This window comes from Mytilus californianus, unplaced genomic scaffold (genome assembly GCF_021869535.1).
Source record: "Mytilus californianus isolate M0D057914Y unplaced genomic scaffold, xbMytCali1.0.p SCAF_3, whole genome shotgun sequence".
NCBI lineage: Eukaryota > Metazoa > Mollusca > Bivalvia > Mytilida > Mytilidae > Mytilus > Mytilus californianus.
Window position 1 is genome coordinate 51,328,557 of NW_026262679.1, and position 16,311 is coordinate 51,344,867.

Sequence of the window (16,311 nt, forward strand, 5' to 3'; positions counted from 1 at the left end):
TGACCAGCAACCTTGGGGGATTTGGCAGGCGACATTGTGATCATGTTGGAGCCACCACTATCTAACATTTGCTTGGACTTTGGAAGACTTTTGAAATTGGCACATAGTGTACTGCCTAGCCCCAAACATGAGACTGAAAGAAAATATTTCAGACCTAGACCTTTGCGTAGACCTTTGTGTGATAATATAATTTGCATCATGTCATTTGGTATAGGCTGCTTCATAAAAGTTTGCTGGCCTGGCAAAAATTTGATCTTATTGGTGATGCTCTATGGTATTTCTTAGAATGTGAAGTCAAAATTATGCATAATTTAGCAATTTGTTGAATTTTCTGGTTTTCTATGACTATATAAACCATGAAAAGGTTATTATAAACCAAAACTACAATGCTTTATTAAAGTATAAAGGTTCGAAATTTGATTCTACAAGTTAGAACAAGTTTAAAAAAACCTTTGATTTTAGGGCCAGTTTGGGCCCAAATCATAACTTCTCCTTTATTCATAATTTTTAGACAGCTTGACAGATTGTGTATACAATTGTTGAAGGCTGATAGTTGACTTTTGGAGGTATTTTGGACTTTTGTCATTTTCAGTTAAAATTCTTCAAGTAGCATTTAAACAGTTCAGGTAAATACTTACACATATTTTTAACAGTATGACTTGATGACTAATACCTACAGACAAATGTGTATATTCCAATAGAAAATCTAAGTTGTTCTTGCTACTGAAATCAAATGTTAAAACATTTGTTAAGGCATTAATAGAAAAAGCTTGATCAAATTGAATATATATTTAATAAATAGGTAAATTAAATTGATATCACAGACAACAATCCACAGACAGATCTTAATTGAGTTTCTTAATATAAAGTTACACATAGGATCAAAAATTAATCTTGAATATGTAAAAAAAAAACGTATTTCTATACAAATATTGTAGCATCTAATATTTCAGTTACAACCCTTTTAATCTGCATTCAAAACCAAATTTAATTCAACTCTAATTTAAAATATCCTAAATATCTTTTTTTTTATATTGAATAATAAAGACATATATGTATAAGCTTTAGTTCCAAATAACTGTTATTTAATTTATGAGCAACAACAAAAATGTATGAACAAAATATTAATATATGTCAATCTATTCCACTTGGGTTCAGTTTTATTATTTTAATAGTAAATGTAAACAAGAATGTGTCCATAGTACACAGATGCCCCAATCGCACTATCATTTTCTATGTTCAGTGGACCGTGAAATTGGGGTCAAAACTCTAATTTGACATTAAAATTAGAAAGATCATATCATAGGGAACATGTGTACTAAGTTTCAAGTTGATTGGACTTCATCTTGATCAAAAACTACCATGACCAAAAACTTTAACTTGAAGCGGGACAGACAGACGAACGGACGGACGGACGGACAAAGAACGGATCCACACAAGAAAAACATAATGCCCTTCTACTATCGTAGGTAGGGCATAAAAATTATATGGATAAAATGTGTTCTTGGTCAAAATAATCTTCTTAAACAGCATAATACACATTGCCTTTCATAGTCGTAAGATTTGAAATGTAATTACCATAGACAAGTGGACTAGTTTCTTCAGACATTATTTCTTTTCACAACACAGAAGTTTTACATCTTTTATAATTTTAAATCTCCCTGCTTTAAAATCTCAATATATAACAATATTAAGGGTTGGCACATTTTACATGGCATTGGTGGGTATTACATATAAAGGACACAAATACACATTAGTTGTACACATGAACAATGGACGGAAATCAATACTACACTAAAACATGTATAAAACACACTAAAATGACTAGAAACTATAGCACTACTGTGTGTACATGGTAACTCAATATTCAGTATATCATTAAAGATCTATCTAAAATAGAGGCAGCAAATACCAAAGAGAAAATAAAAACTCTAAAGTAAAAGAGAGACTGACAAAACCATGGAAAAACGTAGAACAACAAAAAGACGAACAACAATTTACAAAACACTACATAAAAATGTTTTGTGTGGAGTTTTTAACAATATTATAAATTCTAACATGTATGTTCCTTATCTTTGTGGTTTATAAAAAAAAAAAATATCAGCTGCTTTGGAGTACTTTTCAACATTAAATGGCAAGGAAAGAATTTTAACAAAGAAGCATTTACTGTAAATTCAGAAATTACTGAGTGCATTTATCATTGCGATTTTTAAAGACTAGACAAAAAAGTGAGGTTAATTATTGCTATTTCAGGAAAAACTGCATTAAGATATATATATCAGATTTTAGAATGCGAGTTCTTATTACTGCAATACTCTACCAGTCACATTATTTGCATAAATAAAAACCATGCAATAATTTCTGAATTTACAGTATCACCCTTCCATTAGAATCACTAATTACATTTAACATTTAGTCTTTCAGGAGTTAAGCCAGTACAAAAATCCATATGAAGTGATTTTTTTTGTGTTCCAAACACATGTTTGTGGAAAAACCTTCAACAAGTATGCTAGAAACCAAACATTTTGGAAAACACAAAAATATAAAATGTCTTGCCGGCATAGAAATCAAAATGGCCTGAACTAGAGAAAGTGAACAGGATGATTTCAAGATGAATAGATATAATATTGATAAAACTTATCTACTGACTTAATAAAAGGATTGGAGCTTTCTGATAGCAGCTCAAAGTAGAACTTTCAGTGTCTAAAATAAAATGATTTCATTTATTGCTATGTCATACAATTTTCAGAACTGAAATCTTTTTAGCTGTCATTTAAAATTTAATATTTAACATACACAAGAGTGTATACACTGAAATATCTCCTACTGAACTGATTATTACTGAATAATATATTGACATTTTTAAATAAATATCTCCCTACATATTATTAAATGATGAGATAATAAAAATACTCTGTATGTTACACAAACATCAACACAATAATCGGCAGGTTTCTGTTGTCATGGTTAACAATGAGCAAAATTCAATTAAGTATCAAAGTAATAAAAATAATAATTATAAAAAATTCAAATAAATAATTAAAGATATATAGAAAGTAAGTACATGTTTATAATAATTAGAATTGTCTTTTTCCATGGTTCCCATACTTATAAATGTACTTTTAATTCATAATCTTAAAAATAATCACACAATCCAAATTATTTCAATGAATCCTCGGATGAAAAAAAAAATGTCAGAGTTTCATGTTTTCTTTTTTCAACTTTTCTTCAAAATTTTCTATTTTCTGAAATGGATATTAAAAATCCCTGATTTGTCAAAAAAGATAGTAAAAAAAAAAGATGAAAAAAATAAGTATTATAATGCATGACTTAATTTGATTATTTTTACACAATAAATCCAACTATTAACAAACAGAGATACAGAAAAAATATTTTGCTACATGTTTCACTGTAGAAAGGTTAATGATAAATATAATTGTTAGTTAAATAGGAAACAAATAGTATGATGTCTGCAGTATGAAAATAGAAAAACTTTTTAAGGGCCTAGAAATCTGACAGATTGATAATTAGGTGCGAATCAAATAGCATATGCAATGCCTATGTCTGTGTCTAATATTGCTAGATATCAAAATCCTCATACACAATTTTCTCTGCAGACGTGGCTGTACAATTTTTTTCATCCAAATAATGGCATAATATTCTAGGTAAATGACAATCTACGTATATGTAAGAAGAGAATTACTTCTACAATAATATCTTTGGTAAAAAGGAAAACAAGTCTCCATTATATTTTTATGACTATCCTAACTCTCTGTCTTCATGTTCATACACAGATCTAAGTACTTCTACTGGTTTCTTCTCATTCTCCTCAAGGTATGCTCCATCCTGCATTTCATGTCTGTTATAAAGTAATGTTCTAAATCCATATTCACTAAGGCCTAGGTCTGAGGCTAATAGCTTCTGCCAGTCAATGTTGAAATTCATTACTGCATCCTATAATAACAGATTACAAATTATCTCATATTACATTATTGAAACAGAGTTTGATATAGGCTAATATAGATTCTCCCTTTGTTACAAATGAGTTTTGCTATCTCTCCACTGGAGACAGCTATATTTTAGATTTTCAACCAGCTAGCTTTAGAGAACTGGCATTTCTGGTTTTTAGCTGTTCTTAATTTGTGTTTTCAAGTGTTGCTGTTTTTTCCTTTATGTCTAGTGGTTATACCTTTGACCAATATCTAATTTTGTATTTTATAATATAAATGTAACCACTTTAAAACATTTCTTTGATTCAGTTTTGATATCAGGAAACACCACATTAGCTTTTTTACCTAATTTGCTAAATAAAGGAAAAATAAAATTTTCACTTGGCTTAACTTTTGCTAGCCTATTTGAAGGTATTTTCATCACTTTAGCAACATATATATATTATTTCGAGGTGAGAATTTTTTTTTTGCATTGGCTGAACATAGTGAAAATAAGTTATACATGAAAAATAACCTGCTATACAGCATTTTGTATATATATATAAAACGATGTTTTCAATTTAGACTTGTTTATATTTATAAAAATATATATATATATATATATATATATATATATATATATATATATATATATATATATATATATACAAGTCTAAATTGAAAACAACGTTCAAACCTATGATTGCGTTGGATAAAAACCGCAATTTTTATACGTGTGCATGCAAAACAAATATCCTGGTAGAGGGGTCTAAATACAACTCAAACAACATTTTCCAAAAGACCAAAAAAGTGAAAAAGTATATTATAACAAAATGCATTTGACTAACAGGTCGAACAACAAATGTTCTTAAACCCTGCTGACTGCCATTGGCGATTGCCAAATAAACGGATCACCGATGTAATAAATGGATCTTAATTATAAATTTAATACTAAACAGAAAACAATAAACTTGCTATATATATATATATATATATATATAAATCTACTATGTACAATGTATTTTATGAGATTTTCTCCATCCTACCACCTCATATCCATTCTTTCTATTAAAGGATTATTTGTTTGCTCCTTTTTTCAGATAGAATTTCTCAAAATAACACAGGCTAATAACTCCAATTAGTTTTAAAATATTTCATTTGTTGAAACCAACAAAATGGATCAGACTTAACTCCAATGATCTCTTTTTCAAAGAAATTTGTTCATAATGAAACCAAATAAATATTTGCAATTGTGACTTACATGATCAAATTTTCGATTTCCTATCAACTCAAATTCTAGGGTGGGATCAAATGCTGGTGTTGTAGGTGAATCAGTGGAAATGGTAAAATGCTGAGGAATGTTAAGAGTCTTAGGTAGAACATTCTGTATGTCCAGGTGTTTCTCCAACCACAGGAAGTTGTTAGCTATTATATTGTACAAACATCTCAGATCTGAAGCACCTGGGAAAAAAAAAACATACAATGAATTCAAAAACAGAATTTTTCTTTCACAACCCTACTTTTGTTTCATTTACAACGAAAGCCATTCCCATTCAATTTTTTTAAGCATGTCTTCAATCCTTTTTTTTCTCAAGAGCTGTTTGAATTATTTGTTAGGCATTAAAATAAACATTGCTGGAACACAATTGATGTAAATTTAAGACGAACAACCTGTGTGTAACAAGCAATTTTACTTTGAACACCTGAAATATTGTTTGAGTAGCATTTATGGAATTAAAAAGTAAACTGACTGTCTGCAAGTTGCAAACCTGTTGGTTAACATATATAAGGTTTGTGCTGTATATTTGTATGTCATTGTCATATTTGGCTTACGTAAGTAATTTAGTTAATGTTTTGCAATGTATTACCTCAAAATAAAAAAATTGGAATTGTAAAATGTGATTAGAAACTTTATATATTTTATTAGCATCATGGAAACCAATTCACTGGTCTGGTCAAAAGGCATAGCAGATTAAAAGTGCAGCTCGACAAATAAATGAACATGTGAATTTACGCATAGCAAAACAAAACATTCTCTATATACTTCAATATTTGGGAACATAATTCTCCTGGCAGATCAAATAGTTCAATGTACTAACCTATAGATGTATCTAGTATATTACTGGCACATACTGAAAACAACTGTGCTTTAAATTCATTAGTAGCTGCCTCCAACACTGATGATGAGGGTACCTCAAATATCCTGTGATGAAAAAATATATTATTTACCACTGAAGTTGTTTATAAACATAAAACCAATTTCAATTCAAAACATTCGCTAACATGTTTAACCCCGCCACATTCTGTATGTGCCTGTCTGAAGTCAGGAGCCTGTAATTCAGTGGTTGTCATTTGTTGCTGTATATCATACACATATTTGTATTTCGTTCATTATTTTTTTACATAAATCAGGCCATTGGTTTTCTGGTTTGAATTGTTTTACATTTGTCATTCTAGGGCCTTTTATAGCTGACTATGTGGTACGGGTTTTACTCATTGTTGAAGGCTGTACTGTGACCTATAGTTGTTTAATTTCTATGTCATTTGGTCTCTGGTGGAGAATTGTCTCATTGGCAATTATACCACATCTTCTTATTTTTATAACTACCATAAATGTACTAAAATTCCTCATTATTCACTGGTAATGAAACAGGGCAAATGTGAACAATGAATTCTCTTAGCAAAAGACAAATTCTTGTGGCTGAAATTTTTTTATATATGCATGCCAATCCAAAGTATCAGCAAATAGGAAGTTACATGTTCAACAGATCCATAACATTTACAACTCATCACTGTCAAGCTGTTGACCAAATATATTTACAATATAAGGTCAATGTCAGAAAAATATAAACTTTTTGTATGAGGCTGAGAAACTGGGGAAGACTGAGCCCTTCCCCAGTTTTGTGCGGTTACAAAAAAGTTAATATTTTTCTGACATTGACCTAATATTAGTTTTATACTGCAACTTAAATTAATAAATTGATAGCTATTTAAATTGTAACACAAATGTCAAACTTATTTTCATCCCTAAATGAACCCCTGATTGTGGAAAAAATGATCCATGATTAAATTGACTGCACAAAATATAGCTTTGATACTATATTTTGGAAATAAACACAACTAGTTGCAGTATAAAAAAGTTTGTTATTTTGTTTTTTATTCTGTTGACAAATTTAATGGTCAAATATAAATGACCCTCACACCTTTATGCAATAATATTGAATAATAACAAATAGAGTATGTACATGTATGATAAGATACATAATTTAACCTTTGAAATTGCAATGTTAGTAATAATATAGACTGGTTACTTTGGTGCAGAAATGCCATTTGTGATATGACTGACATCATAAATATGTCTTAATAAATGTTTTTAACTTAAACTGGCCATTTCACTTATAGTTTTTTGTAAAATTAAATATGAACAACAGTTGCAAACAGATATTTTACTGCCATAAAAAAAATAGTTGAAAGTGATAAAAATACTTACTCAGCATTAAAGAAATTGCCAAGATAAGTGACTTTTTCAACAGCTAATTCTTTGTTTTCTTTACAGAACTTTCCTCCAAGTTTTGGTGTACTGCTACTTTTAGCTGTCAAATAAACAAGTACATCAGTAAAAGTCTAAAATAAACTGACAACGCCATTGCAAAAAAAGAAAAAGACCAAAAGACAAACAACAGTATACCTAACAAAACATAGAAAACTAAAGACTGAACAGCACGAACCCCACCAAAAACCGGGGTTGATCTCAGGTGCTCCGGGAGGGTAAGAAGTAAACTTTATATTCCAGATTCTGACCATTGTGCTGTTTTAATATACTGATTTTATTTATCTGCTGTTTCTATCTTGAAGACTTTGACATTAAAAAAAGGTGTATATAGATAGGTATGAAATGGACCCTTTAAATAATAATTTTGGTCGATGCAGGTGACCAATGTTTTCTGAATAAGCAAAAACACTAAAAATTTAGACCAAAATCAGTCAAGATAAAGAATTTTTATCATCAGAGAAATGATATTCCAAAGAAAAAGATTAATCTCAGCCAACCAGTTTTTGCTCTTACTGCTAAATGCTGCACCCTTAGCCAAGAAGCTGTTGAACATTGAAATTATAGGATATTCTTAAAATTATAAAATAACTCAATTTCATTCACTTATTGATACTATGATGATGTCATTTAAGTGAAATCAGAGTAAAATTGTGACATATATGCACAGCTATTGTTCAAATTTTCTGAATATCTTTTTTTCTGAGGTTTAATTATTTTAAGTAACGATATCACATAATTTTATTATTTTTAATGCATTTACAGGGCAAAATAAGCCCAATAATACTCAAGATCTGCAATAAATACCATATTCCCTAATTGCATTGAAGGGGTGAAAAAATCAAAAGCCATGCATACAAAAGATTGGAGTCTACTTCTTAGGGGGATGAAGGAGATTAACAGATCTGAATATAAGTACATCCAGGATACCTTCCTATATAGTGGGGAGGGGGTCAAAAGCAAAAGCCATGCATTGTGATTTCAGTGTACCATCTTAGGGTTGCGTAATTAGCCCTAAACAGTATTTTCAACTCTTATATATCCAATAAGACAAACAATTAATAAATTATCTATTCCTCAAATGCATCTTTTATACTGAGTTTTACTGTGCGTATTGCTGTGTGTTTGTTTATTCTACATTGGCTAGAGGTATAGGGGGAAGATTGAGAACTCACAAAACAAGTTTAACCCCGCTGCATTTTTGCGCCTGTCCCAAGTCAGGAGCCTCTGGCCTTTGTTAGTCTTGTATGTTTTTTAATTTTAGTTCATTTATATGTTTTGGAGTTTAGTGTGACATCCAATTTCATTGAACTAGTACCCATTTTTGTTTAGGGGCCAGCTGAAGCTCGCCTCTGGGTGCGGGATTTTCTCGCTGTGTTGAAGACCCATTGGTGGCCTTTGGCTGATTTATGCTCCTTGGTCAGGTTGTTGTCTCTTTGACACATTCCCCATTTCCATTCTCAATTTCAAAATAAATTGAATAGATGTTGTTTAAAGGGGCATTAGCTATGAGATATACAAAAAAGTAAAATATGATATTTTTTGTGAAAGTGATATAGTGAAATACTAATTTGCTTTTAGCAGCCAATTTAATTCAATTTTGTCAAAATAAGATAAATAACATCGCTGATGAATTATTCACTTGCAAGTGAATAATAGTCGACCTCTTTGAATTCGTATTCATGTGACCTTTAATTTAACCCTTAGCTGGAAATGGGTTACGCATGTATTCAGCTATTAAAAGGAAAAGCATGTCAACATTGAAAGTGAAACAAGGATGAATCATTTGGTTGACTGATTCAATCCACAAAAAAATCATTCTAACACAGGTAAAAACAATGATAAACATACTTTTTAACCTACAATATGAAATCAAACAGACCTAGAACATCCAATTGCATGTGGTTGCTATCAGTTTATGTTTATATTTATGCTTATATCGGGATATCTTCGGAGGTCATCTCAATGGTTAATTAGATGACGTCTAGACAAAAATACACACCAAATGTTGATACAAATTATCAAGTCCATGCATTGTTAATTGTTTATTTTAAACTTTTTGTATTTTTTTTTACGTTTTAGTATGTTATAAATCATCAAATATGAGAATTTGAGTCAAATCGGTGAAGATGAATTTATGAAATTGACAGCTAATGCCCCTTTAAATAAACGAGTGTTGTTTTTTAGAACAAATCTTAATTATTAGGAAAAAGGTAGTTTATTGTGAGTTGATAATTTTACAATTACTGTGACTTGACTGTTAGTGTTGCTCTCCACCTATTGCAACTTATTCAAAATTCTGACCAAATTGCAATTTGTTTTATAAAACCAAACTGTTCAACTGGTCAGAAATTTGAACAAACTGCTGTAGAAAACCACAGTCAAGTCCTGAAAGTGCAAGGTGATAAAATAAAGCATACTTACAATCCTATAAGACTTTAATTCCACTTCAATGTTATTATGAAAAATCAGTCTAACAGTTTGTATAGAAATTTTATTGTTATTGTCATGCTAAAGGTGATGGATAGAAATTTTGAATTGCTATAAAAATGTCCAAACTAAGCTTTCATACAATTTTCTTTCGAAAAGTCTTCTATATTCATAAGAATCAGACATCATTTGAATTAAAACATTTTATATTCAGTAAAATATGTGTGAAATTACAATACGTTGTTAGGAAGTTTCCATGGTTGATAATCAATTTTTCTTTCGAAAAGTCTTCTATATTCAAAAGGATAATGTTTTAGGTTATCTCCCATGGAAACTAAGATGTTTTAATTCAAATGATGGCTGATTTCTTATGAATATAGAAGACTTTTCGAAAGAAAAATTGTATGAAAGCTTAGTTTGGACATTTTTATAGCAATTCAAAATTTCTATCCATCACCTTTAGCATGACAATAACAATAAAATTTCTATACAAACTGTAAGACTGATTTTTCATAATAACATTGAAGTGGAATTAAAGTCTTATAGGATTGTAATTATGCTTTATTTTATCACCTTGCACTTTCAGGACTTGACTGTGGTTTTCTACAGCAGTTTGTTCAAATTTCTGACCAGTTGAACAGTTTGGTTTTATAAAACAAATTGCAATTTGGTCAGAATTTTGAATAAGTTACAATAGGTGGAGAGCAACACTAACAGTCAAGTCACAGTAAAAAAAAGAATTGTCTATACCTTTTGTGCTGACCAGTACATAGTAGATACATTCTGCTAATGTTGTCAGATGTTCCTCTTGACTCTCAGTTGGTGATACTCCTGTGGTTCTCTCGATGAAGTTCTTATCCATCAAAGCAGACCTCAAACACATAGCCAAAACCTAGAAGTTTAAATAATTTATACGTAAATTACCTCATATAACCACATTTTTTGAGACAAACTATAGATATTCATTACACTTTTAATGCTTGAGTGTGAAGTGGACAATGAAATCACTATATCCTTTTTTTTTTACGTTTTTAAAAGAATAGCAATAGCTCTAAATAGCCAATCAAATCATAGGACAGGTAACAAATGAATAACTGAAACCTTGATTGAACAAGGAAACCTAACTTTTATGCTCTAAGTACACACTCATGTATATCAGCCGTCTATCTATACCAAATTACTGAATAATCACTTTAGTGTTTATGTTTTGATGCATTTAGCTGACTGAATGTGGTATTGAATACAATACATATTGGTCTACCTTTAGACCAGCACACAAACTCAGTGTTGTGATACTATTAGATGCGCTTCCTTCGACCATTGATGGTAAACAAATTTCTATATTAGATATATTTTTAGATTAGCAGTTAGAATAATTATTTTGGTACAATTACTCACTATCGATAGATCTTCATTTAATTTTAATCAGCACTTTCATGTGATGTTCCTATACCACAAAGTGATCATGAGTCACATCTATAAACCTATCTTGTAACCAGCACTTTGAATATTCAGACTATATACTGATTATCGATATCAATCTCTGAACTTACCTTTAGACCAGCACTTTGATGCGGTGTCTTGATACCATTAGATGAACATCTTTCTTGGATCATTTTCAGTAAGATACAAAGAGATGTAGGTAATACAAATATATCTTCTGTTATTTGTCCAAGAAGTAAAGTCAGACAGGTGTCTATCAACTCTTTTGTAGCTAAAATAGAGAAAAACAAGAAGTTGCATGCAATGTCTTACAAAGTATACCCCACTTATTATAACACATTCAGTGATCTCACCAGGCCTCATAGAATCATACTGTAAAAATTTTCTTTTAGAAAGTGTTATGGATGTAATGTTTAAATTTCTAGAAACAAGATGGTATTTCAAAATTACCTGTTTACCAGGATGCTTTATAAAATATGTGGGGAGAACACTCAGACATTGACAAAAAATTCCATGATCAGTGGGTATACCTTAATAAATATTCAAAGTATTGTTAAATACAAAGTGACTGCCAAGCAGATCTGAAAATGGGCTACACAGTCATGACAGTACAACTTAATGTTTTAAAGTACATGATCAAATATCAAATAATTCATTTATACATATGTTGAGTAATATTTAACTGATCAATGGACTGACAAGGACACTGCAGTATATCAACATGGGGATGCAAAATCTTTCAGCTCCAGTAAAGCTATTCCATCTTGCAAGGAACTTGGTAATGCTTTGTATTGAAAGTAAAGGGTCAATAATAGTAATTCTTTTCCTATTAAACACATTTTGTAATATTTTTGTAAAACAAAAGTCCACTTTGATACATTAAACTAAATTGATTAATAATATTTCTTGGATACAAATATTTGATTGAATGAAAACATTTTCATGTATATATAATTCACAATTTATTTTCAGTCTTTTTAAATAAGTAAATAATTTTCTCATAAAATTATTGTTTCTTAAAGTCTCACATTAACTATTTGTTTTTACATACCATCTCCTTTCTTTGGCTTTGAGGTAGTAGTTGTATGGGGTTGACAGCCACAAGGAAGATCAGCTATTACTGACATTATTGGTCGAATGTTTGGTTTCGGATGGGTTTCTATTAAAATATGTTCCAACAATGGCTGCAAGACTCTGTCAGGAAAAACATAAAATGTTATAACATTAGTAAACTCAATTCTTGGTCATTAAACTAGCCTGGGATGTTTCTCTCATAAAATATATTCTTATATTGGTTGACTGTAATGCCTAATATGTTATAACAGCATAACATTTATCATAAGCCAATGAATTGCTTGCCTAATTGGCAACAAGATGAAGTTTGCACTCTTGCTATCGAGTGAATGGAAATGTATCTCAATGTGAAGAACATACATAAATTATTTCACATTTTGGCATGACCTTTATAGCTGATAGTACAATATGGGTATGCTCATTGTTGAAGGCCATACAGAGACCCAAAGCTGCTTAAATCTGCTTCATTTGTACACTGTTAGACAATTTTCTCATTGGAAATCATATCACATCTCCTATTTTTATATGTATGCAATAAACAATAATCTGCTTCGCCGAGCACAGCCGGATACGACCGCAGAGGTCCAACCCTGAACAGTTGGGGCAAAAATGGACACAATATTCGCGCTTGATACAGGTCTGAATTTGGATTGTAATTAAATATTTGACACATAATAGGTTTCTGACACCTAATAACTGTAGTCAAAGAACTTAGAATTGGTTATATGATTTGAATTTATATTCAATTTTTTGCTTTTGTGCAATACACTATGCTGTTGCTAATTGACCCCCCACCAACAACAACAACAACAAACCCCCCCCCCCCCCCCCCCCTTTTAGTTTCTGACACAGAATAAATGTAGTCAAAGAACTTGAAATTGGTTATATGATATGAATCCCAACCTTTTACGTGTGGTATTGAACCTTTTGTTTAAATTTCAAAGAGATCCATACACTTAAACGAAAGTTATTGTCCAGAAACCAAATGTCTTCGGAAGACGACGACGCCGACATGATACCATTATACAAACGCAAATTTTTTGTGGCCGTATAACAAGCAAGAAGTAGATAAGTGACAGAACTACAAAATGTGTCACAAAGTATAGCTTACCAATATGAAGCTTTGTAAAAATCATATAGAGCTCTGATTTGTAGTTGCCGAGGAAAAATGCGACAGAAATGTGTTATGGACAGAACTTAACCTGTATTTCCCCCTCCTTTGGAAGTCAACTATTCTATGATTTTTTGTTTTAATATCAAGATTTTGATATGAAAAGTCTTAAGACAGCTTTCAACACACATACCTCAATACAAATGGTTCCATTAATTCAAACAATGACTCCATCCACACGGGAATCTGTCAAAAAAAAACAAACTATTGAATCAAAATCATGTCTGAATCAAAACAATTAAGGAGATAGATTAATAAGCACCAGTTATTTGTTACTGAATACAAATTATCAATATGTGTCAACAGAAAATGTGTAGTTCCATAAGTAAATTTTTACACTACATGTATGCAGGGCCTAATCTAGGATTTTGGAGAGGGAGAAGTGACTTCTCCTTCCATGAGAGAGAAGGGAGAAGTGGTCAGTTTCTTGGAGAAGTGAGATTCCATTACCGTTTCGGTTGCATAGTGTTCTCGTGCTTATCACTAAGGAAATTGTTTTATATGCAATAAAAAATATACTTGCATTTTTTTCATGTTATTGTACAAAATGTATATATAGAAAGTTCTTAATAAAACGGTTTAGACAATATAGTTGTTATTCATTCATTGATACCATTTGTACTGTCAACTTGAATTTAAGTTTAAATAAAATTTGTTACTTGTGACATGAGGTAGTAGCCTAGTAATATTATGATGCATTAAATTCATGTGCATCTGCCTCAATTTATTTTTAAATGTCCAGAAAAATATGACTCCCAGTTTACCTGATGAATTTCACATGACTGGGAATTTAATTTATATCACCACTTGTCATTATTTTGTAAAACATTATTGAATGTCCAGGACATCATGTTACATGTAGTTGTAAATTGAGATTCTCGTTAGATATTGTAAGCCTATAAATGAAAATATCTGTCAATCACATATTAATTAACCGATAAAGAGCTAATTTCTATCATTTTTTAAAGATATCTTCCCTATCAACAAAATTGTCATGAAAAAAAAAAATCCACTGCTGATCACAGCTGGTCGAGTGTCGTACATTTGCAATCACATTATCCATCAGCTGTCTTTCTACCTTTTGTATTTCAATTTTTATTCAATGAATATAATGAATTTACTGTTAATTCCCACCCTTAACCAACCGAATAGTACAATTTGAATGACTTGTAATAAATAAAAATAAAACAAATCAGCTGAGTGATTACGCAACATCCTCAGATAAAAATCATCGTAAAATAATAACTTTAATAGACGGTCAGTTTTCCGTTTGAATAGTTTTGAATGTTATATCCAAGGATGTTCAAAGTCGCCGTTGTATTTATTTAATTTGATCGTCGACAGTATTAGTCCTGGGTCGTTTCAAAAATCTCGATTTTCCTTGTCAGTCGCCATTTTTTTTACTTGGGAGACTTGTAATTCTCAAGTTGTCTCCCTTTTACTGATTTTCATAGCGAGATTTAGCGATTTTCAAAATTCTTTGGCGACTTTAATCGTCATTTCGCCGGCAAGATTATGGCCTGCATGTATGTACCTCAACCTCGATACCTTATTGAAAATCATGGTATTTTTAGAGAGTATCTTTAATTTTGAACATTACAATATTGCCATCCAAATGAATAAATACCCCTGTTCCCTAAATAAATGCATAATATGGTGTTTCTTAATTTGAAATGAAAATCCAAAGTTAATGTAAATCTTGCAATACAGTTAGCATTACATCCTTATCCTGTGAGAGATCTGATAGTAAAGTATAGTATGGATAACTTAACTTTAACTTAAAATCAAAAGTGTCAAAGATGTGAAAATTTTCTTTAATTGTGAGAACACATAAAAGATTTCTTTTAAAACTATTTGATTTCTGGGTTAGGAATTATGAGTTTTCCTTGAACAGCATTTCTCAAGGGTATGGATTTCTGTCCAAAACATCATGAAACTTGCTTGTTCGAAATGATGGGGAATCATTTTTGATACACTTAAATGTCATCACAAACTTTTGATATCATATTCTCTGTTCAATTGTCCTCCAGTTTTAATTGTTTGAATAAAGGATCATAAGGATGGAAAGGGTCTGTTTCTATAATTATTCTAGCAGCTATCTTTTCAAATTAAACTGTGTCAACTTATTTAGCTGTTTTGAGTTAAAAAGTTTAAATGTCTTAACTTAGTTATATGGAAAACATAGTTTCTCTGTTACTATTACTTACAATGAAATCTTTTCCTGGCATTGTTTTTGGTTCAAATACTTTCCAGTCATTGCATCTAAAAGATCAAGATCATAGATAATAGTTAAGGTCTTTCACTTTTTTCATTTTGTGTGAATAGCATCGCATTCATAAAATTCCCCGACATGCTACATTTTTCTTTTAACCAAAAAACTGAAATTATTACTTTGAAGATAGGCCTTTTTTAGAGGGAGTTATTTGGTTTTGAGAATCGCTGATGAGAAATAAAATTTAGAAATGCACATATAGTGAATAAAATTTTACTTTGCTATCATCATCAGGAGTAGAAATGCATATATTGCTATGGAAAAAAGTTCAGGACCACATGAAAATTTTGCCTCATCTGTAATTTTGAGTCAACCAAGTTTGAGACAACGAGAGTTAACTGTAATCCAATAAATTTGTTGTCATTTTGTAAAATATAAGATACTTAACAAAAAGATAAATGTTATAAAGCAGATAATTTAAAATGTTATGCCCTGGAAAACA

The 16,311-nt window shown here is 30.6% G+C and overlaps 1 protein-coding gene across 1 annotated transcript in view; it reads right to left on the reverse strand.

Moving 5' to 3' along the window:
• Nucleotides 1-774: 774 nt before the first annotated feature.
• The window catches only part of LOC127734814 (uncharacterized protein KIAA0825-like), a 35,850-nt gene continuing 20,313 nt past the window's right edge, over nucleotides 775-16,311 (reverse strand). The window contains exons 15-23 of the mRNA XM_052244833.1: nucleotides 15,805-15,859; nucleotides 13,731-13,783; nucleotides 12,404-12,546; nucleotides 11,463-11,623; nucleotides 10,660-10,801; nucleotides 7,420-7,522; nucleotides 6,029-6,132; nucleotides 5,191-5,390; nucleotides 775-3,954 (exon numbers count right to left, since the gene is read on the reverse strand). Coding sequence (XP_052100793.1) covers nucleotides 3,760-3,954; nucleotides 5,191-5,390; nucleotides 6,029-6,132; nucleotides 7,420-7,522; nucleotides 10,660-10,801; nucleotides 11,463-11,623; nucleotides 12,404-12,546; nucleotides 13,731-13,783; nucleotides 15,805-15,859 — 1,156 coding nt within the window. The 3' untranslated portion in view covers nucleotides 775-3,759. The remainder of the gene's footprint in view (nucleotides 3,955-5,190; nucleotides 5,391-6,028; nucleotides 6,133-7,419; nucleotides 7,523-10,659; nucleotides 10,802-11,462; nucleotides 11,624-12,403; nucleotides 12,547-13,730; nucleotides 13,784-15,804; nucleotides 15,860-16,311) is intronic.